The 24,499-nt window shown below is 46.8% G+C and overlaps 1 protein-coding gene across 1 annotated transcript in view; it reads right to left on the bottom strand.

Moving 5' to 3' along the window:
- Positions 1-24,499, bottom strand: part of RGL1 (ral guanine nucleotide dissociation stimulator like 1) — a 123,566-nt gene that overhangs the window by 2,312 nt on the left and 96,755 nt on the right. The window contains exons 10-16 of the mRNA XM_056845125.1: positions 24,315-24,404; positions 16,396-16,482; positions 14,479-14,511; positions 13,315-13,436; positions 5,261-5,350; positions 3,956-4,142; positions 1,026-1,280 (exon numbers count right to left, since the gene is read on the bottom strand). Of these exons, the coding sequence (XP_056701103.1) occupies positions 1,026-1,280; positions 3,956-4,142; positions 5,261-5,350; positions 13,315-13,436; positions 14,479-14,511; positions 16,396-16,482; positions 24,315-24,404 (864 nt within the window). The remainder of the gene's footprint in view (positions 1-1,025; positions 1,281-3,955; positions 4,143-5,260; positions 5,351-13,314; positions 13,437-14,478; positions 14,512-16,395; positions 16,483-24,314; positions 24,405-24,499) is intronic.

Below are 24,499 nucleotides of genomic sequence, written 5' to 3'. Positions count from 1 at the left end.
ATGATGCTCTGGTATGCTTGAACTGACCACTGAATTATTTTAGGGTTTGTGTTTATGGTTACTAAGGTTGTATGTGCATGGTAAATAGACGTGTTGCCTCTATCCATAAAACATGGCAACTACATGTATCAGACGGATTACAGCTGGCAGGTTCCTGGTATGCGTGATTGAAACATGGGGCTGAGAAAGCATTTCTTTGGTAAAAGGTGTTGGTGTAATGGTATCTCTATACAGGTGGCTGGCTAGCTGGTGTGAACACAATGCTGAACTTATTGGACATTGTTTGGATAGGGTAATGCTTATTCTTTCAATTTCTAATTCATTATTATTATTATAAGATTTATGTAATTGCTTTTCCATCAAAAGTTACTCAAGGTGATGTACAAAACAATGGAGTTATCCTAACATCTGTAGACTCTGTAGAGTAGGACTTTCCCAATAACCCTCCAATTACAATCCACTGAACCTCTCCCCCCAATTTTGTTCTAGGGGAGGGGGTTTCAGTCAGTCTTTATTGCATCAACAAATAAGCCATGGCAACCACACAACAGGGTGGAGGTGGGATAAGCAGACCCTCAGGAATGGTATCACAGACAAAGTGGGGTGGGAGAATCGGCAAAAACTGCTCGCCGCCTTCCGAAGACTGAAGAGCCATTAAGTTGGGAGCTACGTGGATGGATACAGGATACTATAACCCTATATTCACATTAAAATTTCAGTTACTAGATCCACCAAAATAAAAGGAAAAGCCTTGCATTGACCCTCCAGTCCAACTCAAATGCCCTCAGAAAAAGAAACTTCCTTGTCCTCTTTTCCAATTGTCCCCCCGCCCAGTAATACTGTCTGCAATTTTATGCTAAAGCAGTGAATCGAGACTCCCTTGTCAAAACGCCCTCAGATGTCTAGTTTTCTAGGGAAGAGAAACACATTTAGGCCACATAAGCACACTGCGTGCACCGTTACCAAGTAGACATTTGAATTGGTTCAGTGTCCTGACAGTACCAAAGTAAAGAACTTTTTCATACCATGATGCTCTTGTACATGTTCCCATTGTTGTCTTCGACGCTGATGCGGATGATGCAGGTGTCTTCATTCTGTTGGTTGTAAACGGGAGGCAAAGCCGTTGAGGTAATGGAGGTGACAGAGATGGAGCGCTGATGAATTCGAGGGTTGCTGGCCAGTGAAGGTGGAGATGAGAGAGGGTTGGTGAAGGACGACACCCCTGAGGAAGACGTGTCCATGGAATGGAGGGAGGAACAGGAGGAGGATGACTCTGAGAGCTGGCGGGTGGGGGGGGGGAGGACACAAATTAAGAAAACCAGTTACTCCGAAGGCTCTGTGTTAATTTGACCGGTTTGATATCGAAGGCCTCTTCAGAGAATGCTGTCCATCCTCTTATTTTATTTGAAAACTTTTATACCCCCACCTTTCCTTCTAAGAGCCTGGGGTGGCTAAAAATATATCGGTAAAAGAAGGTATGTAAAACCCATCGTATCACAGAAATAGCAGCTCCTCGATACACGTGACCTCTGCCAACATGTCCTTTCAAACACAGAGGTCTTGTTCAGAGTTACAGGGAGACTGGGGGCACACCTCAGGTTCACCACTTGCCTAACCAGACATACAAGATAATGCACGAGGAACTGTGGGATATGAATATGCATTCACTTGAAAGGGAATTCCCTGTGTAGTCAATAACTTCTGTGGACACAGGATGAGGAGATGGCAGCATGGTGAGATCTGTTACTGGCCTAGGGCTGCTAGCTCCAGGTTGGGAGATACCTGGAGATTTTGGGGGTGGAGCCAGAGGAGGGTGGGGTTTGGGGAGGGGCTTCAATGGGGTACAATTCCATACATTCCACCTTCCAAAGTGGCCATTTCCTCCAGGTGAACTGATCTCTGTCGCCTGGAGATCAGTCGTAATCCCAGGAGATCTCTAGACACCACCTGGAGGTTGGCAAACCTATGGCCTCGCAGCACAGCTTAGGAGGAGAAGCATTCTCTTTATTTATTTACTCCCTCCATCTGTATCCTGCCCTTTAGGGGAAAAGCCCCTCAGGGCAGCTAACTAGGATAAAAACAGGAAAAGGGTAACTTAAAAAGGATATGAAAGATGACAAAAATGCTAAAAATCCCACCACCCCCATCACCCAATAAAATCAACAGAGCAGCATTAAATTATCAATAAAACAGCATCCGCTGCAAGCTAAAATCACAGTGGCCATAAACAGTAGCAAAAACCAAATGCAAGGAGTCGGGTCAGTAAAACTCCCATAGAGTTCAGCCCCTTTCAATGAAAAGATCTGTCCTAACTTGCTCTGGAAAGCCAACAGGGAAGGAGGAATCCGGGGATTCCACAGCAGCCTCCGAATAAACTGTGAAGGTTGAGAATACTGAAAATATTTAGTCCCATAACATATTTAGTCCCATAACAGCTCCATTTTTACGGGATTCCGTCGACTCTCTAGTCTTGTTTTCGGTTTTGTTTCTTTGGGGTTTTTTTTTAATCCCCTATGAGATAGTAGTGTAATTCAACAAACATAGGGCCAAACTAGATACACTTATTTTTAAAGAGCTGGGTCAGAGTTCCTTGGATGCAACTCAGTTCTCCCCGCATCTACCCAGCAGCTCTGGAGAATGGTTTGTTTTTTTAAAAGGACAGCTCGTTTGGGCTCATAACACCACTGAAACAGCACTGCAGGGAGTTATTCCCATGTGGAGCATATAACTTGGGGAGGAAAGTTGTCTTGTGTTCAGGGTTGTTTTACTTTGAAGCAAATACGGGTAATTCTTGAGTACACGTGAGGCCACGACAATCTTCTGTCCTGCATTTAGATGAACAGGCCAGGAGATGGCAGCAGACACTAAGTTGTTTTCGAGACCATGGTCTCTATGCTGTTTTGTGACAGCACTCCAGGGTCACCATGGATCTCGCTCTCTTGCATCTCTTCTCTGGTGTCCTGTCTCTCTGAGCAAGGCCCTCCATCACCTCCTGGGCCTCTGACACTGCTGGCTGGGCCCTGTCACAGAGGCCTGGCTTAGACCCAGGCAATAACATAGTGGGCCCAGGAAGAGGCCCCGATGTGGCTGATGGCTGGAAGAGAGCTGAGTCAATGCTGTGCGCCAGTGCCCTCCATGCTGTGAGGTGGTCACAGAACTGGCTGCGATCTCCAAGCAGGGCCTTCCACCCAGATCTTTAGAGAGGCAGCATGGCTCAGTCCCGCTAAAAACTCAGCTATCACTTATTAAAAAATGTCATTCCTGTCTTTTCCTCAGATGTTACATAGTCCCACCAGTGCACATGGTGCTTTGGAGGAATCCAGCCAGTGCACGTGGTGCTTTTAGGGGAGGGGCCGTGGCTCAGTGGTAGAGCCTCTGCTTGGCATGCAGAAGGTCCCAGGTTCAATCCCCGGCATCTCCAGTTAAAGGGGCTCGGCAAGTAGGTGATGTGAAAGAACTCTGCCTGAGACCCTGGAGAGCCGCTGCCAGTCTGAGTAGACAATACTGACTTTGATGGATCAAGGGGTCTGATTCAGTATAAGGCAGCTTCATGTGTTCATGTGAGGAGTAATGACCAAAAAAAAAGGGCTCTGCCGCAAAGAGCTTACAAATTAACATTCAACACAGGGAAAGCAGCAGAGGGAGAATAAATGGAGGGCAAACGTGCGCTCAGTTCAGTTACATACATTCGGGCTGCATTTCAGTAGAGGATGTGGAGTAACTAGGATCTGTTAAAACCAGGGTTTAACCCTTGAACACATGAACAGAGGAAGGCGCCCTTGAGAAGTTCCTTCACCAAAGAGTAACTACAGAAGGTGTCCCACCTATCCCAACTCTGGGGGGGGGGGGTGTACAGCGTGCAGAGAAGTGTTTCTAGGAAAGCAGACACCCAGGCTGCAGCATCTCTTCCTAGAAATTAAGAACCATCTTTCCCAGAGGCACAGCCGTGGCATACCTTCTTCTGAGGGTCATCGGGAGTGTCCGTGGGAGTGATGCAGGCATCCTCGGACTCGGAGTGGTTTGACTCGCAGGAGGACACACTGACGGAATCCATGCTCTCGCCAGAGCTCCCACTTGGAGTAGACTTGGGATGCTCTTTGGTAGGGGTGCTGTTGGCAAGTAGATCAGATCCCAGAAATAGCCTAGGGGAAAAACAGATAAGACAACAAATGAAGGCGTGGGTGGATGGAGGGACACTACACACAATCCAATATGCACCTCCCTTTTTCACGTGGTATGCTCCTTCTCCATTTTGTCCTTTTCAGTACACTGCATTTTTCAAATACACCCTAACCTTTGCATAATTACACGCACACATGCAATGGTTATTCTGAGGTAGGATAGGGCAGACTAAAGCCGATATGTCAATCCTGCTGAAGTTGTAACCCAGGGTTCCCCAACGTGGTGCTGGTGGGTGCTGTGGTGCCTGCCAGTACTTCCCTTGGCACCTGCCAAGTTTTTCAGAATCCTGTAAAGCAGGGTTTGTTACTAGCTGCCCTCATTCAAATGAAAGGGTTTTTCACGGGAAGATCAGGAGGACAAGGTAAGCAACTGGGCTTTCCTTAGTCAGTGTGTGGTTCCATTCTGTTTGGCTCCACCTCCTACAGAATCTATTTTGGTTTTGGCGCCACCTCCTTTGGAAGCTATTTTTGGGGTGGCGCTCACCACCCCCTCTCAAATTTCCCAGTAAGCTCACTGAAAACCCTGCCCGCCTGGTCTTTGCAGATTTGTCGATACTGGTTTGCAGCAATGACTGAGGTGTTCCATTTTTTACAGGGAGAACAGTGAATGTTAACTGTATGCACAAATGTCTCTTCGGGAGAAGTCCTGCTTTTGCAGGGAAATAAACTTCATCTCTGGAGTGCGGCTATTGGCAGTGTGCTTCGGGAGAAGAAGAAGAGTTGGTTTTTATATGTTGGCTTTCTCTCCAACTTAAGACTCAAACCGGCTTACCTTCCCTTCCCCTCCCCACAACAGACATCCTGTGAGGTAAACGGGACTGAGAGAGCTCTAAGAGAGCTGTGACTGGCCTAAGGTCACCCAGCTGGCTTCCTGTGTAGGAGTGGGGAAACCAACCCGGTTCAACAGATTAGCGTCCACAGCTCATGTGGAGGAGTGGGGACTCAAACCCGGTTCTCCAGATTAGAGTCCACGCCTCCAAACCACTGCTCCTAACCACTACACCATGCTGGCTCCTCAAGCTGGAGAGTGTCCTCATGCCATTTCACCCAAAAGCCACCACCCCATGTGAGACACTCACAGGCTCAGCCGCTTCACCATGCTCTTCCGAGGTTTTGGTGATGTAGTTGTCGTGTCAACAGCAGCTTCAACCTCACAAGAAAGGGCGTAGCTGTAAAACAGAGGTCGCCTTGTGGTCAAGGCAAAATACAATTCTGCTACCATGTAAGAAAAGCCAACAGTCTGAGAGGGAAGGAGAACATTTTGGGTGACAGCTGTAAACAACAGCGGGTGCTCGGCTCCCAGCTGAAGGATGTGTTAAAAATTAAGGAGCCACTTTGAATAATCTTTTTAAAATTGCTGGAGGCAAACTGGATAAACACAGGTTTATATTTTAGGGCTGTGTAAAAAGAATTTGGTCTGCCTGGATAGCTGTACAAAATTGGGTTCGGATCTCCTGGTAAAAGCAACAGTTTAATAGGACATGTTTGATAGATTCTACCTTGCCAGGCTGGCACAGGCACCGCGCATAAGGGGTATGTGCATATCTCAATTCTATAAGGGCAGGTGGGAGTGCATTAAATTGGTAAAGGCTCTTTGTTGCTTGGGAAAATCTAATATATAAAGATAATATAAAGATAATGTCAAGGAACAACATTTTTATTACGATCCTTCACTGCTGAAATGGATACTACCACTCAAAAACTGGACAAGTCTTTTTTCCTCTTTAGCTGAATTTAGAATAGTCTGTTATTTTAACCATATGTTTTAGTGATCATAGCAGGATGCGTTTAGGGTATTTAATCATTTTATTGATTACATTTAGTAGCTCCCTCCAAAAAGTTCCATAATACAATCAAAAATATGAATAAAGTCATATTTTAAAAAACTGAATTCTGAAGCAGTTTAGCACACCAAAAGCACCTTCCATTGTTATATTCTTCCCCCCAGGGATATGCATTCATTTATTATTAAAAGTGGAAATGTCCCTTTTGTTACTGTCATTATGATAATGAAAACAAATAGGAAAACTACCAATATTTGTCAGAATTTGCTATTCTGGCACCTGGCTGTCTGCCCTAGAGTTCAAACTGCATTCATTCAGAGTGAAGAGGAGAGGGTCAGGAAATAATGAAATGGACAGGGAACCTTTCAAATCACCAGGGTCCAAACAAATCTTGTAACAGAAGGCTTTTTTTTCAGAAGACTTTTTATCAGTATGCTAGTACTATTCCCAGAGAGTCTGTGTTCATAGGTTCTAATGCTAGGCAAATTTAATTGCTGCTTTTTGACCTGTGTAAGAATGTGATTTATTTGCTGATTTTGTTAGGGTATGAGAAAGTGTTGCTCTTTAACTAGTATGAAGGTTTTCCCTATTACCTTTAGTGTTAGTTCTAGAGCAAGTCTGCCTATAAATATTATACTATCACTATCTTGCAGTACACACAATTACTGAGATTGAACCAGAGACCTTCTGCATGTAAAGCAGATGCATTACACAGCCCCTTTCAGGTCTCTGTTAGTGAGGGGTAGAACTCCCAACCACGTTCTGTTCCATAGCTATCCACCATATGGACGGCATTGTGTTATACACACTGACCTTCCTTTATTATGCCAATTGTTTGGTAAGGGTTAAAAATGATCAGCTGATATTTTCCCAGTGGGTTATCTTGGATTTAACAAAAAAAAAATGTGAATGTGTCCTAATGGGATAGAAGCCAGCCTTCAGATGATGACTATGTAATAGCCAAAAAGGAGGGAAGGGCAGAAAATAATTTAGAGACACGTTTGCAGTCAACTGGAGAGGAGGAACTGGGAATGTCTGGGAATGTTAGGGAGGAGCTGCACAAGCTGCTTGTGAGGGTCTCTGTCTTTGTGTCTCTGCTTTCCATCACCTGCGGCATTATCAGTGAACTCGTAAAAGCAGTTCACACCTTCTGGTCTCAGGCGCCAGGCCTGATGGCCCATGTATCTTCCCCCCCGCTGTTTTCCTGCCAGTACTCCCTCAGGCCGGTGCGGCCTTGGAAGTGTGATAGCCGCACCAGACTTCCTGGGATCCGTCTGATGTTTTGTATTATGCCAAGCTTGTAACTTCCCATAACAATAAGTGTGAACCCCAGTGCCCCAGTGCCCTGGAGTCAATATATTCTGTAAACCCGTATAGCCCCTCACTTGCAACTTTCTACCTGTGCCTGTCTCATCTCCTGAAGGCTTCAATAAATCTATTGTTTCTGTATCAACGTCTGAGCAACTGATTTGGAGAAGCTAACTCAGAGAGGGGGATCTCTCACATTAAGTTGCAAGTCCTTGCCCCTCGGACTGCAGCTGTACCGCTTTGGACAGAATGTCAGCCGACGAGGACACCACTCCTATCCCCGATGCCCCCAAGGCTCCGGACGAGCCGGAGAAGCCGGACCCGAAGGAGGAGGGAGCCAAGCCAAAGAAACCGAAGGGTCGCGCCCCCGACCAAGATCGGGACGAACGTCCCCGGGGGCTTACTTATTGGCTGGACTCTCCCAAGGGCTGGTCGCTCTCGCGGACTGCGGCGAAGGATCGCCGGTTGGCCTTCCCCAGCACGGGACTCGAAGGGGACCCGGCCCGCAAAGAGGCCCTCATGGAGGAAGAACGAAAGCAGTGGCAGGAAGACCGCCGGGCTATGCAGGAGCAGATGGAGACCATGCAACGCGTAATGGGTGAGATGGCCACGGCCCTAGATGCGCTGAAGTTGCAACCTCCAGCCGGTGCTCCCCCAGACGGGGCGCCGGTAGGTCCGCCCGCAACCCCTGCCCCCCCGGCCCGTCGGGACCTGAAAGTCACGTATGACGGGTCGGGAGACCAATTGACCTTTTTTATGGTCCAAGTAGACATTTTTATGCGGGAACAAGGCCGAACCTTCGTTTCTGAGGAGTCCCGGGTGCAGTACGTGGCTTCCTTACTGCAAGGGGAGGCGGCTGCCTGGATGGTGCTGCAGTATGAACTCCGCTCGCCGGTGCTGCGAACCCTGGACGAGTTCATGGTAGCACTCCGAAACCGTTTTGAGGACCCGACTCTGGGTGAGCGGGCTAAAGCCTCCCTGATGCAACTGCGCCAAGGGACTAAGTCGGTGGCGCAGTATGCAAGTGAGTTCCAGTCACTGGCTAGCCGAATTCTGGACTGGAGTGAAGCTACCTTGGTACAATGTTTCAGGGAGGGTCTCAACCCAGACCTCCAACATTGGGCCTTCATGCAAGGGAACCCCCCGGATGTGGAAGGTTGGGTTCGCCATGCTGCTGACATCGAGAATCGCAAGCAACTCCTGAACTTGTCCAAGCAACGGCTTGGGCGAGACCCCAGGCCCCGAGGTGACCGTGGCCGGGAACTCCGGCAAGGGGGTGGCGGGGGTCTCTCGGCCGCGGAACGCCGCAAGCGGTTCGAGGCCGGCGTCTGCCTGATCTGCGGGGGTAAGGGTCACTTTGCATCGCAATGCCCCTCTCGCTCAGGCCGTCCGACCCCCCCCCCGCCAAACCCAGGCCGAGCCGACGAAACCGGCCGCCGACAGCCAGCCTCGCCGCAGAAGTGGACCACTGAGCCGGCGCTCCGGCGCACCCTCCGCTCTCCACGCGCGCCCCCAGGATGGGGCATCCGACTCTACGGTCCCATCGGGGTCCCGGATTACAAATACCGTCTTTGATTCGGACGGCTCCCCGGAAGCCACCACCCCGTCCCCCTCTTCCAGCGAGGAGGAAGAGTGGGAACAGCCGGCAAAAAACGCCGTCGGTCTGCTGTAGAGGGGGCTCCGCAGCAGACCGTCCCTATCGTTGTGCAAGGAGCTCCACCGATGGTAAGCGCCCAAGAGGACAATGTATTTGTGCGTGTTCATCTGTCCCTACCCAAAGGGGGTCCCCCGTTAGAGGTCCCCGCGTTGGTCGACTCGGGATGTGCCCGCACCATGATAAATGAGGAAACTGCCAAGAAGTTGGGTGTCCGGCGCAAGCGGCTTCCGGGACCCCTCCGTTTTTCCCAAATGGACGGGAGTGACTTTAAACGGGGCCCTGTGACCCACAGAACTGCAGCCGTGATTATGTCCGTGGGGGAACATTGGGAACGGTTGTATTTCACCATCGCCCCTATTGTAACCCCTGTAGTGTTAGGGATGAACTGGTTACGGGGACACAATCCCTCCATTGATTGGGTTAAACGGGTGCTTTCTTTCCCCGAAAACCCCTGTGGGTTGCATGACAAGGAACGGGTACTCAGAACTCCAGCCGCCGCACTGGTAGGGTCCCCCGCCCCAGTCTCTCCTCAATTACCCTCTGAGTACTCGCAGTTTACTGATGTTTTCGATGTTAGAGAGTGCGACGAACTGCCTCCCCACAGAGAAACGGACTGTGCCATCGAGATCGTAGGGGAAGGCAAACTGTCTAAGGGAAAGGTTTACCCCATGAGCCCCAGTGAAAAGACTGTATTGCGGGACTATCTGGATGTCAATCTAGCGAGGGGTTTCATACGCCCCTCCAAGGCTCCTTATTCAGCCCCAGCTTTCTTTGTAAAGAAAAAGACGGGAGATTTAAGACTGTGTATTGACTTTCGCAGACTGAACGCAGTCACCCAGTCTAATGCTTACCCCCTCCCTCTTATTCCTGACCTTCTAGCACAATTAAAGGAGGGCCGAATCTTCACCAAACTGGACTTGGTAGAAGCCTACCACCGCATTCGCATCAAAGAAGGAGACGAACCCAAAACGGCCTTTTCCAGTTGTTTTGGGATGTTTGAGTACCTGGTCATGCCGTTCGGACTTTCGGGGGCTCCGAGTGTCTTTATGCAATTAATTAATGAAGTTTTGCATGATTTACTGTTTCGGGGGGTGGTGGTATTTCTCGATGACATTCTTATTTACTCTGAGACCATGGAAGAACATGTGCGCCTAGTGCGAGAAGTGCTCCAGCGGCTGCGGGAGCACAAACTGTATGCTAAGGTGTCCAAGTGTGAATTCCACCAACCTTCTATTACATTTTTGGGGTATGTGATTTCCCACCAAGGGTTGGAAATGGACCCCGCCAAGGTCCAGGCGGTGCGGGACTGGGAAACCCCCACTACCCGCCGCCAACTTCAACAGTTTTTGGGGTTTGCCAACTTTTACCGGAATTTCATTCCCAACTTTGCCCAAGTTGCGCTTCCCCTCACTGCCCTGTTGCGTACCAAGGACAGGGGGGCTAGCGCCGCACTCCCCTCAGCCCGTCTGCAATGGTCTCCCCAGTGCCAGCAAGCTTTTGAACGTTTAAAGCTACTTTTTTCATCCGAACCCGTTTTGGCTCACCCGGATTGCACCAAGCCCTTCGTGGTGCAGGTGGATGCCTCGGATGTAGCAATGGGCGGGGCCCTATTGCAGAGGGATGAGGGGGGACGGTTGAGGCCATGCGCCTACTTCTCCAAGAAGTTTTCCCAGTCCGAAATCAACTGGGCCATTTGGGAGAAGGAGGCAGCAGCGGTCAAACATGCCCTTACCATATGGAGACACTTCTTGGAGGGGGCCGAGCTGCCGTTCGAAGTGTGCACAGATCACAAGAATCTTGAGGCTCTCAAGGGAGCTAGAAAACTCAATGCCAAACAAATTCGGTGGGCCCAATTTTTTGCAAAATTCCGGTTCACCCTCAAACATGTCCCTGGCAAAGAAAATGCCCTAGCTGATGCTTTGTCACGACTTCCCCAGTATCGCAACGATTTCGATCGCCCCGTCGACTCTCTGTTCACTCCCGAACAGCGAGGGGAAGTCCCTGGCTTGGCCGTCACCACCCGATCCCAAGCCCGCCAACCGGAGACCCCCCCTACGCTCAAAGGTATCCCGGAAGTGTTCCAGCAGCGACTCCGGGACGCCTCCTTGCAGGAGGAGGAGCACAATCTCCTCCCCCCTGGCTTGGAACGAACCAACACTTGGTGGGTGCAAGGGGGGAAACTATATGTCCCATCTTCCCTTCGCAAAGAAGTATTGGGACTTGTACATGGGGCCAGGCTAGCAGGTCATTTTGGTTTCGTAAAAACGCTTCACCTGGTTCGAAGGCAATTCTGGTGGCCCGGTATGAGATCTGATGTGGAGTTGTATGTGCGCAGCTGCCCCACCTGCGCCACAGCCAAGAAACGGATGGGAAAACCCCCGGGGCTTCTCAAACCGCTTGAGAACCCCTCCCGTCCCTGGGAAGTCATCGCCATGGATTTTATCACCGACCTACCTCCAAGTCGGGGGAAAACAGTTCTCTGGGTTATCACAGACCTCTTTTCCAAACAGGTTCATTTCGTTCCATGTGCAGGTCTTCCTTCAGCCCAGGGCTTAGCTAAACTGTTCATCACGCACGTCCTCAGGCTACACTCGATCCCGAGGAAGGTCCTCTCCGACCGGGGGGTCCAGTTCGTTGCCAAATTCTGGCGGGCTTTCCTAAAGTTAATGGGAGTGGAGGAACAGGGCCTTTCTTCCGCCTATCACCCCCAAACGGATGGTCAAACAGAACGAGTAAATGCGGTAGTAGAATGTTATTTGCGCTGCTATGTAAATTTCCACCAGGATGACTGGGTTGACCTGCTGCCATTTGCCGAATATGCGTACAACAATGCGCCTCATTCCTCTACCGGCTTTAGTCCCTTCCAAGTTATATACGGGACGGATTTTGGCCCTTTTGGTTCTGCCCCCGTCTCGCCAGAGCTCCAGTCTACCCCTGATCTTCAGGAGTGGATTCAGGTGGTTAAATCCACCTGGCCATGGTTGCTCAAAAATCTGGAAAGGGCAAAAAGCAAGTACAAGGAACAAGCGGACAAACACCGGTCTCCGGGATGGGAACTCAAGGTGGGGGAGCAAGTCTATTTGTCCACCAAAAATCTCCGCTCTCTTCGCCCCTGCAAAAAACTGAGCGACCGTTATGTAGGACCTTTCCCCATTACCAGAGTAATCAACGAGGTTACCGTGGAACTGAGTCTCCCTAAGACACTCAAGGGGGTTCATCCAGTCTTCCATATAAGCCTCCTCAAACCTTATGTAGCAGCTCCCCAGTTCCACCCCCCTCCCGCTCATGAGATTCCTACCGTAGTAGGAGGGGATACCCATTTGGAAATATCCAAGGTTTTAGATTCCAAATGGAAGAAAGGGAAACTGTTTTACTTTGTTCGCTGGAAAAACCTTGGCTCCGCTCATGACGAATGGGTGGCCGCACCCCACATGGCAGCTCCTCGCTTGGTCCGAGAATTCCACCTCGCTTATCCCGATAAGCCTCGTCCTCCCGGAGGGGGGCCTTAAGGGGGGCAGAATGTGAGGGTCTCTGTCTTTGTGTCTCTGCTTTCCATCACCTGCGGCATTATCAGTGAACTCGTAAAAGCAGTTCACACCTTCTGGTCTCAGGCGCCAGGCCTGATGGCCCATGTATCTTCCCCCCCGCTGTTTTCCTGCCAGTACTCCCTCAGGCCGGTGCGGCCTTGGAAGTGTGATAGCCGCACCAGACTTCCTGGGATCCGTCTGATGTTTTGTATTATGCCAAGCTTGTAACTTCCCATAACAATAAGTGTGAACCCCAGTGCCCCAGTGCCCTGGAGTCAATATATTCTGTAAACCCGTATAGCCCCTCACTTGCAACTTTCTACCTGTGCCTGTCTCATCTCCTGAAGGCTTCAATAAATCTATTGTTTCTGTATCAACGTCTGAGCAACTGATTTGGAGAAGCTAACTCAGAGAGGGGGATCTCTCACACTGCTCTTCCATAATCTGTTGCCTGCTGGAAGAGTGCTCCTTTTGTTCCACTGTGCTCTACTTGTAGTATTTGTTTACTTTATAAAATCACAAAGACACCTTAACCCCCCAGTGTTCTTGCATCTACAAGAAACAAAACCCTGGAGCATTGCTGCTGGAACTTTTACTATTTGGTGAAGTGTGTGATGGCAACATTTAACATATGTATATTCAACATAGGTACAAGAGCTCATGCAAGGAAACCAGACTGGCACCATATGCATACACTTGAATGCTGAAATACCACATATTGATATTGTTGTACTCCATGTGCTTTTGCCAGTAGATCCTAGTCATCCCCCCCAGCCATTATCTCAGATAATGGGTGCTAATATCTGACTGGGTTTGGGGGGGAAATCTACCCCACCTGTAGAAAAGTTTCCCCTCACCTCTCCTCCTCGGTTAATTGCCGCTGTCTCCTGAACCACTGGATGAATTTTCTGTCTGAAGCCATGCAATAGCTGTTACAGGAGGATTGCAAGAGCTTAATCTGAGCGATTACTTCAAACTCCTGAGAAAGTAAATAAGAGAACTTCAGTTAGGAAACAAAGCCAAATGCAGATCTTCTCACAGAAACAGTGGTAGACAGATGTTAAAAACTGCACTACAGATTCACCTACCACTGTGTACCTACACATTGCCCAGTTTGGAATGGGGCTGAGAGCCCATCATTCCATCTTGATTCATGGACCAGCTAAGCATTCCTTGCTCTTACCATTTCCCTCCTCCCACCAGCAGGCACTAATTCCAACAAGATATAGTCCTTTTTCACTTTCAGAACGTTCCCTTCTTCCTTACCTCAAAGTTTCCAAAAGCATCAGGAGCAACCTAGAAAATCCCAGTGAAAGCTGATTTACAGAGAATCACTTATTACAGGAATCGTCCATAGATGAAGGCTTTATTCTAAGTTGCCAATCAAAAAGGATAAGCATTCTGTGGTGCACTTAAGTAACTGATCTTATGGACCACACCTTTATATTTAGGGAGGGGCTGTGTCTCAGTGGTAGAGCATCTGCCTGGCATGCAGAAGGTCCCAGGTTCAACCCCCGGCATCTTCAGTTAAAGGGACCAGGCAAGTAGGTGATGAGAACGACCTCTTCCTGATACCCTGGAGATCTGCTGTCGGTCTGAGTAGACAATACTGACTTTGATGGACCAAGGGTTTTATTCAGTATATGGCAGCTTCATTTGTTCATGTATATTATTATGTATACTTTCAATGCAAGACTACAGCCTGTGTCCCGCCCCTGCCCCCCTGCCACTGAGCCCGTGTTCCAAGATCCTGGGCTTCCAGCTTTAATGGCACCACTATGCACTTGGCGGGAGAAGCATGCAACCACCCACAATGCATTCAAGGGTTAAGTCAGGAAAAGTTGCAGCCTCCCCAGGTGCAACTCATGTCTTCTGAGGCCTGCCTTGCGATTTGTGCGGTGAGTCTTTAGAACCTCCAGTTGCACCCTCCCTTTGAAGCCAAGCCATTAATCCCTTTAAAGTATGAATGGTGAATCATTAACATGCCAATGAACCCAGGGGCGGGGGACAACAAGCCTTACCCTCCTTCTCTTCTCAAAGTTTATTAGCCCTCCCTGTAAGAAACAAAGAGTACAAAGACTAGTTTTAAAATCCACAAGTTTATACAACTGCAGTTATATAACTTTTTAACAGGGAAAGTAAAAGCGCTTCCATTCAAAACAGTGATTAGGGATGGAACCTGGATTTCAACAATACCATTCATAAATCTAAATCCCTGTTTTTGTATCTTTCAAGAAGTAGCCTGACATTTGAAGGTACCAACCGATTGTGGCTCCCTTGTACAAGTTCAAAATATATCCTTAAAGCATTTTAAAAGACCCATATCTCACCTTCAAACTCTGCCGCTTCAGATGTTGGTGAGCAGTCTCATACAATTGAGACCAGTTCAGTCCTGTGCGCTTGAGGCCCTGTGGAAGTGTTCGTGTTGTGACAAGGGGCCTGAGGACATTTTGTCAGGACCAGCGCTTCCACGTGGGGCTATGAACACGGCTCGGACTATTTCAGGCCACTTCCATTGTGCAAATTGTAGTGGCTGTGAGCACAGGTCCCTCTATGGAGATGCTAATTCTTACAGGGATCATCTCCACAGGAAAGAAAACCAGCTACATGCCCTCAAGCAGCCCCACTGCATTCCCCCAACTACTCACACCGGAGCTGCCATAGGTATGAACCGTTCATGTGGGTTTCCCGAATTACCAAAAAGACCATAGCATGTTTATTTCAGATGTTCAAGTATGGATACTATTTTTCTGACGCTCCACCTACCAAGCTTGGAAATTATCATCCCAGCTGGGTAACTCACATATAACTGGGACTTGGGCATTTTGTGAGGTGTATCCACCATCTCTGAGGCCCATGAACAGACATCATTCATCTTTTTTATTTGCTCATAAATCTCACATTCATCCTCTTGAACAGTGGAAAGCACTATTATCCAAAACTGTCCTTCCTTTTTTGAAGCTAAAATTCATATTAGTTTGTTTTGGTGATAATGTCCACATACACAGTTCAGGCTTAACTGAAGGCACCATCCAGCCAAAGTTCAGAACTCCTTCCTAAATTCCCACACTTTTAACGGAAAGAGCCCCGTGGCGCAGAGTGTTAAGCTGCAGTACTGCAGTCAAAGCTCTGCTCACAACCTGAGTTCGATCCTAACGGAAGTTGGTTTCAGGTAGCCAGCTAAAAATTGACTCAGCCTTCCATCCTTCCGAGGTCAGTAAAATGAGTACCCTGATTGCTGGGGATAAAGTGTAGATGACTGGGGAAGGCAATGGCAAACCACCCCATAAACATAGTCTGCCTAGTAAATGTCGTGATGTGACGTCACCCTATGCGTCAGTAATGCCTTGGTGCTTGAACAGGGGGACTACTTTTACCTTTAAAGCACATTTTTAGATCATCCCATGTCAAACAGGATGGGCGGTGCACTAATTTTTGATAGGAAGACAGGGCCCCGAACTGGTAAAATCATCAGCAAAACAAAAAGGGAACTCAAAATATTTATAAGCCAGATAGTTTTAGATGCTGCTGCACTGATAGGCCTTGGTTCTCGTTCAGAGCAGGAAAGTTGGCTTACAATTTAAATACTAGTAGTGTGAATCAAAATCCCTTCTCTCCTGTTACAGTGTTAAAAACAAAGAATGTATTTTTGGAAAGCGGTATATTTAGAGGCATTCTTTCAAAATAAACTCTATGTCAAAGCTACATTTTGTAGCAATCTTTATTCCCCAATAAAAATGCCACTCGCTTCTTTTTCTGAGGTTCTTTTTTGGGGGGCGGGGGGAGGCGGTAGGTCTCCAACAGTTATAAAGATGCAATAGGAAAATATAATAAAAACTCAATGACTGCTTGGAATGCTAAACAAAACAGAAGTCTAGCGGCACCACTGGAATTGCGCTCAGAATGCTATTACTCCTATTTAGTAGGCAGATTCCTACCTCCACGTAGTCCTGCAGGGCTGTGTCGAGCATCGTCAAGTCAGTCAGAAAAGTACCAAGGTAAGGAACAGTGCCCCGCATTACGCCCTGCACAGGAACAGAGTGCAAACAGGTTAGACCTCTTAAGTGTGCCTGAAATGATAGTCTTTTGCAGGGGTGTCAAACTCATTTGTTACGAGGGCCAGATTTGACATAAATGGCACTTGGTCGGGCCATGCCATGCCTCGCCAGCCCAGATTGGGACTGGGGGGGGGGGTGGTAACCTCAGCTGTCTAGCGGGCCAGATAAAAGCTCTCAAGGGATCGGATGCAGCCCCCGGGACATGTTTGACACCCCTGGTCTATCGGATTTTGTATCCAGTTAGAAGTGCTGGTCAAAGCCCCAGATGGCCAGAGCTCAGCATACATTATAGAGAGCCTTCTCCTACATGAACCACTTTCGCCCCTTAGGGTCTGGCTATATGTTACATTAATCATGTGAAAAGTAGCCATATTGTTGTATCTAATACTGAACTGGGTCCTACAGCGTGCATCAAAAAAATCCACACAATGGGACCAGGGACATGAATGTTCTACAAACCTCTGACCTGGATAGTCAAGGTCAGCCTGATCTGTTCACATCTCAGAAGCTAAGTAGGGTCAGCCCTGGCTAGGACCTGGATGGGAGGCCACCAAAGAAGTCCAGGGTTGCTATGCAGGGGCAGGCAATGGCAAGCCACTATGAAGGTCTCTTCTCTAGAACACCCAATGGGATTGCCCTAAGTTTGCTGAGACTTGATGGCAATTTACACACACATAGAGGCATTCCATGTTTTGGTCCATATCTGGTTATCTGCCAGCAGTGTACTGGCAGAAAGACACCATCTTCTCAGCCCATTGGTGAACTGCACTGCTACATAGCTGCCATCCTTCTGAATCTGTAGAAATAACTCTGCTTAGGCCACTCCTGACATTTCCAGTGCCACACTGAACTTTTACATAGAATGCTTTCTTTGCTGTGTTCAGGCTGAGGTAATCAGCAAGCAACAAGGGTCTATCAGCTGCAAAAGACATGACACAATAAAGAGCCTCAAAAATAGCTCTGGTATTGTAACCAAACGAGGCTCATGACGAGCTCGTTGTAATAAACAAGTTGGACTATATAGGGGAGGCCATGAGAGAGCTCTCCAACACCACATCTTACAGGACAGTACCTTAGACCCTACCAGAAAGAAACTAACAAAGAGCTTTCTCCCACATATGGTTTTGGAGGGTTTTGGACAGGAACAAATCATGTTGGTTCAGCAGCAGAACAGCTAGATTGGAGTTTAGTAGCACCTTTTCCAGAGCATTGACTCCCGAAAGCTCATGCCCTGAAAATCCTGATGGTCTCTTTAAGGTGCTACTGAACTCCAGTCTAGCTCTTCCAAATATACAGGAACAAACCAAAATGGAGACATCTCAAGAACCTTGATGGGAATATTTCATTTCTCTATGCCAATAAAGGTTTGATGATGATGATGATGAATATTTCCTTTACTTCCCAAAGCTCATAAACAATGCAACTCTGTTCACCCCATAGTTACTGGCATACTTAGGGGTGTCTGGTTTTATGGACTCCATCGTCAGCCCCATTGCTTCTAATGCAGGGCCCTACTGGCTTAGTGAAGGAACTGCAATCTTTCCTAGAGAATATCATCCTCACTGCAATGGATACCGAAGCTGTGTATGCCAACATCACTCACAATAATGGACTACACACCACCAGAAATAGTAACCTAGGTGATATTAGAGAGAGATTTAAAAATAAATACAATATTGAAACACCTGGCCGTGTTATTTGCAGGGCACTACTGGCTTAGTGAAGGAACTATCTTTCCTAAAGAATATCATCCTCACTGCAATGGATACCAAAACTGAGTATGCCAACATCACTCACAATAATGGATTACACACCATCAGAAATAGTAACCTAGATGATATTGGAGAGAGATTTAAAAATAAATACAATATTGAAACACCTGGCTGTCTAGCTTTGCCTCTATATAATGAGCTTTAGAAAAGTGCTATGTGCGTTTGAAAATAAAGAATAACTGACTCAAAAAAGCCTCAAAAACATTTCACTGATTAGTGAATTCAGGTTCCTTGTAAGAGATGCCCCCTACCATAGCTTCGCCACTGACTTCTTTAGGAAAAAAAGGATTTGTCTAATAAGTGCAGAGTAATTGCTAACACCAATAAGTCTTCCCCACCTCCTTGTTCTGATTACATAAAAATGATGCAATAAATCAACATTTAAACAGGAACTGAAGGGTGAGAATTGCAAGTCCCTCTCTGAGGGGCACACTGTAGAGATGGGGTTCAAATATGAAGGGAATCTTCACATTAATTGGTCTGCTGAGGAACATGTAAGTTCCTGCCCTATTTGTTGCAGAGGGTTCTAGGGCATCTTCTAAAGCAGGGGTCTTCAACTGGTGGGTTTGAGCTCTCAGGTCAGTCACAGAGACTCTCCTGCTTGGTTACGAGCTCCTACATAGTTGCCCTTTTTTTTTGCTGATGCATAGAGAACACACATAACAAGAACAGCAGCTGGACAATGCAGTGATGGAGGGGGGTCATCCATGGCTCTGACCCTTGGCTTGATCTGCACAGTGGTAACCTCCCGGTGCTTGGATTGTGTTTCCTGTTCCCAGCTCTTTTGGTCTGCTGCTATGGCCCTGGCCTTCACACCAGTGAGGTTACAAATCTGTCTCCCCCACATCCTGTCACATGTTTCTTGTGACTTGTTGTCATGGGCTTGCAGCTCAGTGGTTCCTAGGTCTGAGACGGTTGAAGACCACTGTTCTAGAGTGGACGCTGTCCACATCTCTGAAATCATTTACAGTTTATTGACCGATTGACTGAAAATTTACATCTCATCCCTCAGTCCAAAGGCTCTCAGGGCAACCACAGGATTACAAAATATAAAAAACACCATACAACCACCCACTGCTACACAGCACACTTTGTTCAGTTTATGTGCCTAGCTTCAGGTCCTGAGAGCAAAGTCCCTTCCTAGGAACCTTCTTCCTTGTATAAAGTTAGGGCAAACTGGAGAGGAAAAGACAGGGTGTTCCCTAGACAAACCTACCCAAGTCCTGCCCCCAGACCAACTGTGCTCCAGGACATCTAGCAGGCTGTGGGACATGGGACAGGGCTGCAAGAGCAATGTAGCTTGCCGCCACACTCCCAAACTGCACAGCACACAAAGCCCTCCACACCTCAGAATGAATCCTGCCCCCACCTGCATTAGGTAGAAAAGGGCTTCACAGGAGCCAATAGATTTGGAGGCAGTGTTTTCCATCAAATGGGCTAGACGCACTGGAGTTTTCCCCCTAATGATTTGAAGATGAAAAGAGCTGACAGACACATCATCAGATACCTCTGATGCTCCCTTCCCCCTCCTTTTTTTCTTTCCCTCTGAGGTAGACCAGGTGAGAGTGAAAAAGTCTAAAAGGTGTGTTTCCTAGCAGACCAGTGGTTTGAAACACCACTGGGTGGGGGAGGGAATAGAAGCCAGCAGGAAAACTGCATTTGGAGATTCCCCAATGTTTGTCTGTTCTCGGTCTCTACCAAGCTGCTTCTCTGAGGTGGCAGAGAGACACCTCAACAGGTGCCAGGGCTCTAATACACACATTTATGCCTAAGATGTAGCTAACTCGGCACTTTACAGGTTTTGCAAGCTTTTATAGTGCTTTTAAAACTCGCAAAACTTGTTTGATCAGAGGCTACAGTGGGAAATAGAAATAAATGAGTATATCAGAGGAAGCAATTGATTCAGCTCTTCTAAGAACCTCTGTCTGTCTTTAGTCACAGATGAATAAACACACTAGAAAAAAGCCAGTCTGCATATATTTAAAGGGAAGGATTCTCCCGGGGAGCCATTCTTTGCACAATTTGTCTTACATAGCCCTATTATCTTTGTTTCATAGAATCATAGAGTTGGAAGGGGCCATACAGGCCATCTAGTCCAACCCCCTGCTTAATGCAGGTTCAGCCTAGACCATCCCTGACAAGTGTTTGTCCAGCCTCTGCCTAGGGACTGCCACCTTCCTAGGTAGCTGATTTCACTGTCGAACAACTCTTACTGTAAAAAATTTTTTTCTAATAGCCAGCCGGTACCATTCCACCCGCAATTTAAAACCATCATTACAAGTCCTATCCCCTGCTGCCAACAGGAACAGCTCCCTGCCCTCCTCTAAGTTTCCTAATAATGCTTTCATCCTTACTGACATACTATTTTCTTTGGGGGCAATTTCCTAGTACAATCAGCTCTGCTGATTTCTCTTGCACAGAAATTTCCCTGCTCCTTATCCAGACCATGTGAGTCTGTTGAATATAGGACAGGCAGGAAGAGCAGACATCTGCCTCACCTTCCAATATCAGTGACCTCTATATGAACAGAAAACATCAACAATTGGAGGGGTGGACTTGGTAGTCTGAGAATCACACAGCTTCACGCGTTTTGACTCTGTGTGTTCATTATGTTGAAATGTTAGTCCCCTAGACTCCACTAACTTTTTTTTTTAATTATGGTATAAAATAATAGGGATACAAAAGGAAAGCAGGGGAGGGGGAAATATAGATATCAGACATAAATTTTGTCTAAAAAATAGAAAACGATTCTAACGCAAAACGGCTGAAGACATTACCATAATTACATCACTTGGGCTGATCATATAACTGGCATATACAGAAAATAATCATATTCTATGGCTAGTTAATGCATTGTCAAAACTAATGGTTTTCTATAAAGGAAGTAAAAATTGCATTATAATACATCTTATGAAGATCTAATCAATAGTTTTCTTATTATTAACCTTGAGCCTCAATGTAGTTGTAAAAAGATTTCCGTATCTCATAATGCTGCTCAAATGCTGTATCAGTGTTAATATTTATCATATCAGTTGTTTTTGCCTCCATTCTTTTATGTCTGGAATAAGTGGTAGTTTCCATTTCCTGGCTAAAACTACCCTTGCAGCAGTAGTGGCATATTTTAATACTTATTTAAGTCGTGTAGGAAGTTCAACTGGTGTAATACCTAGTAGCAAATTTTTGGCATCAAAAGGGAATTTCTGCTGGAACATCTTTGAAGGTTCTTGATGTACAATATATCTGTAGTTTCGGCCAAGTCCACCACACATGATAAAAGGAACCATCTGACACATCACACTTCCAGCAGGAGGCTTGATTGGTCTTATTCATCTTTTTTTATCATATTGGGGGTAAAATACCATCTATAGAACATTTTATACCTATTTTCCTGAACTTCCTGGCTATCTGTAAATTTCAGTTCTATTGAACCTAAGGCTTCCCATTTCTTCATTGATACCATCTCGCCAAGATCCTGCATCCATTTAATAATATTGGTCTTTACTTGTTCCGTTTCCGTTTCATATCTTAATAGTAATTTGTAGATCCTTCCAAGGAGATGGTCTTGATTTTTGGTTATCGTAGTCTCAAATTCTGTTTGTGGTCTCAGACTGCCACTTTTCAAGCAGTCCTCTTTAAGCCTAGATCTCAGCTGAAGGCATGTCAACCAATTCAGATCTTTACCCTCCTTTTTCAGAATAGATAATTGTTTTATTTCCCCCTGGTCGTCAATCATATCTTGGTACGTTAAATAGTTGCCACTTTTTGTGGTAACTGCTTCATGGAAAGCTTCCAATGGGGACATTATGATGGGTGGGGAGGGACTTATCCCCCTTTTGTAGATTTTCCAAACTTTTAGAAAGGCAGGTATTACATCACAATCTTGCGAAGTTTGTTTAATTTTGATTATGTCAGCAATCTGTTTATAAGTCCATAAAATATGATGAAATCCGATTGGTAAATTTGCTCTATCAAATACTAACTTCCTGTCCAACAGAGCATTGATCCAATCAGCGATCCACACCGAACAGGAGGCATGATAGTACAATCTTAAATTTGGCAATCCAAATCCTCCTCTTTTCTTATCATCTTGTAGTGTTTTAAAACACACTCTGGGTTTTTCCCCGTTCCATACAAATTTGTTGATTCTTTGTTGCCAGTCTTTTAAAACATTATCTTTAAGAAACATTGGTAGAAATTGAAACAGAAAGTTCAATCATGGAAGTACGTTCATTTTGATAGTCGATATCCTGCCAAGCCATGAAATATTAAGTCTAGATCAGAGGTGGGGAACCTTTTTTCCGCCAAGGGCCAATTGGATATTTATAACATCATTCACGGGCCATACAAAATTATCAACTTAAAAATTAGCAGACCAAGCCCCAAGCAGGCAGCTGCCCCAGATGACCCCCCCCCCAGCCTGGCGTGGGCAAGCAGGGAGGCATCCAACTGGTGGTGCACTCGCCCACCTGGTGGCACAGGATGATGTGTTGCACCAGCCGGGCGTAGCCATCCAGCTGCACGCCGGATTCTCTGCTCCAGCTCTGCATGGTCAGGGCCGGATTCTACAGCCAGCTCCTGCTACCTCCGTCTGCAGGGATGAAATGAGGACACACCGGCTAAGAACTCCCATCCTCCCCACGCATTCTGACCCTGCCTCCTTTAACCCCCCCATTGTCACCACTTCCGCACCCAGCCCTCTTGTAATACAGAGGGAATACGTTTCTCCATGGCCCAGGTGGGAAAGGGTTAACACAGTTTCTTGGGCGGTCGTAGCAGCTCCATAGCTTACAACTCTTCTGCAAGAGGGGAAAAGGTTCCTTTTCTCAGCAAAACAAACTCATATCTGCCTTGAATAGAGGCTATTCATGTCCATGGGAGGGGGCGGATCACCAGTCTTAGATCCTTCTGAGCTAGAGATCTGCCAGGACCCACGAAGGGCCAGACCAAATGATTTCGCGGGCCTTAAACGAGCCCCAGGCCTGACGTTCCCCACCCCTGGTCTAGATCATCTACTCAAATCCTTGTCTATTTCTCTCCATAGTCTAAGATAATTATTTTGAAAGACAGTATTGTTTGAGGAGGTAATACATATACCCATATACCATAATACATTTAACTGGATCTTTTGTCATTTGACATTTTGTTATTTCCGACAGGGTTTTCTGTGTCTCCTCAGAGAGATTAAAGATTAGAATTTTGGTTTTTGTCTTGTTGAGCTTGTATCCTGAATATTGAGAAAATCTTTCTAAATAGTATTTGATCGCAGTAGATGATGTAAGCAGCTCATGACACATTAATACTACATCGTCTGCATAACTTTTTAACTTGATCTCTTCGTTACTGTACTTCAGACCTCTAATTTGAGGGTCTGTTCTGATGTAGTTTGCAAGAACGTCAAACAGGAATGGCGAGAGCGGGCATCCTAGACTCCACTAACTTGACCCACAGCACTTATCTCATCCAGGACTACCCTGAGCTGCTGAGGACAAATTTTTAAAACACTCCTCAATTTTAACACATTAGTTCTTATTCACCGTATACCTGACAGTATCATTTGATAGAAACATGCCAGCAATAGACGTATTGGTTGGTTATGAGGAAATCAATCCTTTTTTTCTCTGAAGTGCCGCCTGGAAATACAAAGCCTCATGTGGCACAGAAGGCTGGCCATAGCCCTGCTTGCAAGGCGACCTACATCTTCTCTCAGAATACGGCATGTGGCAAGTTTCGGATCCAGGCTTAGGACAACTAACAGTGGCTAATGCTAATCACAGTTCAGAGTTGTGGGCTAGATCCTGTGGATCCGTTCTGCTTACAGAAATGTTTTCCTTGAGCAGAAGGCTTTCCCTATGGAACAGGATCCAAAAGTATGTCTGCACTGGGCCAAGGTGTGGTCTAAAACCGTGAGGCAACATAAGCTAGATACTGGTTAGGTTTTCATACTGCTCGGGAGAGATCAGCAGCTTCTGGTATGTACCGTAATTTCTTAATACCCTGATTACCTCAGGGATGAAGTTAAGAACTCACCATATCTTTCTGCAATTGAAGCCGCCTTTGAGTTCTCTTCTGGTTCTCTTTTACACTGCTGTCCAGATTTGCAAATTTAGAAGTTCCTTCCTGTGGGTGGAAGAAAAAGGCAAATAATGGAAGATACCACACCAAACATCCTGCTAAACATTTGCTCTACAAACTGCAAACTATACGCCCTTCTC

The sequence above is a fragment of the Euleptes europaea genome, chromosome 2 (genome assembly GCF_029931775.1).
Source record: "Euleptes europaea isolate rEulEur1 chromosome 2, rEulEur1.hap1, whole genome shotgun sequence".
Lineage (NCBI taxonomy): Eukaryota > Metazoa > Chordata > Lepidosauria > Squamata > Sphaerodactylidae > Euleptes > Euleptes europaea.
This window is presented reverse-complemented; position numbering and strand designations above follow the sequence as displayed.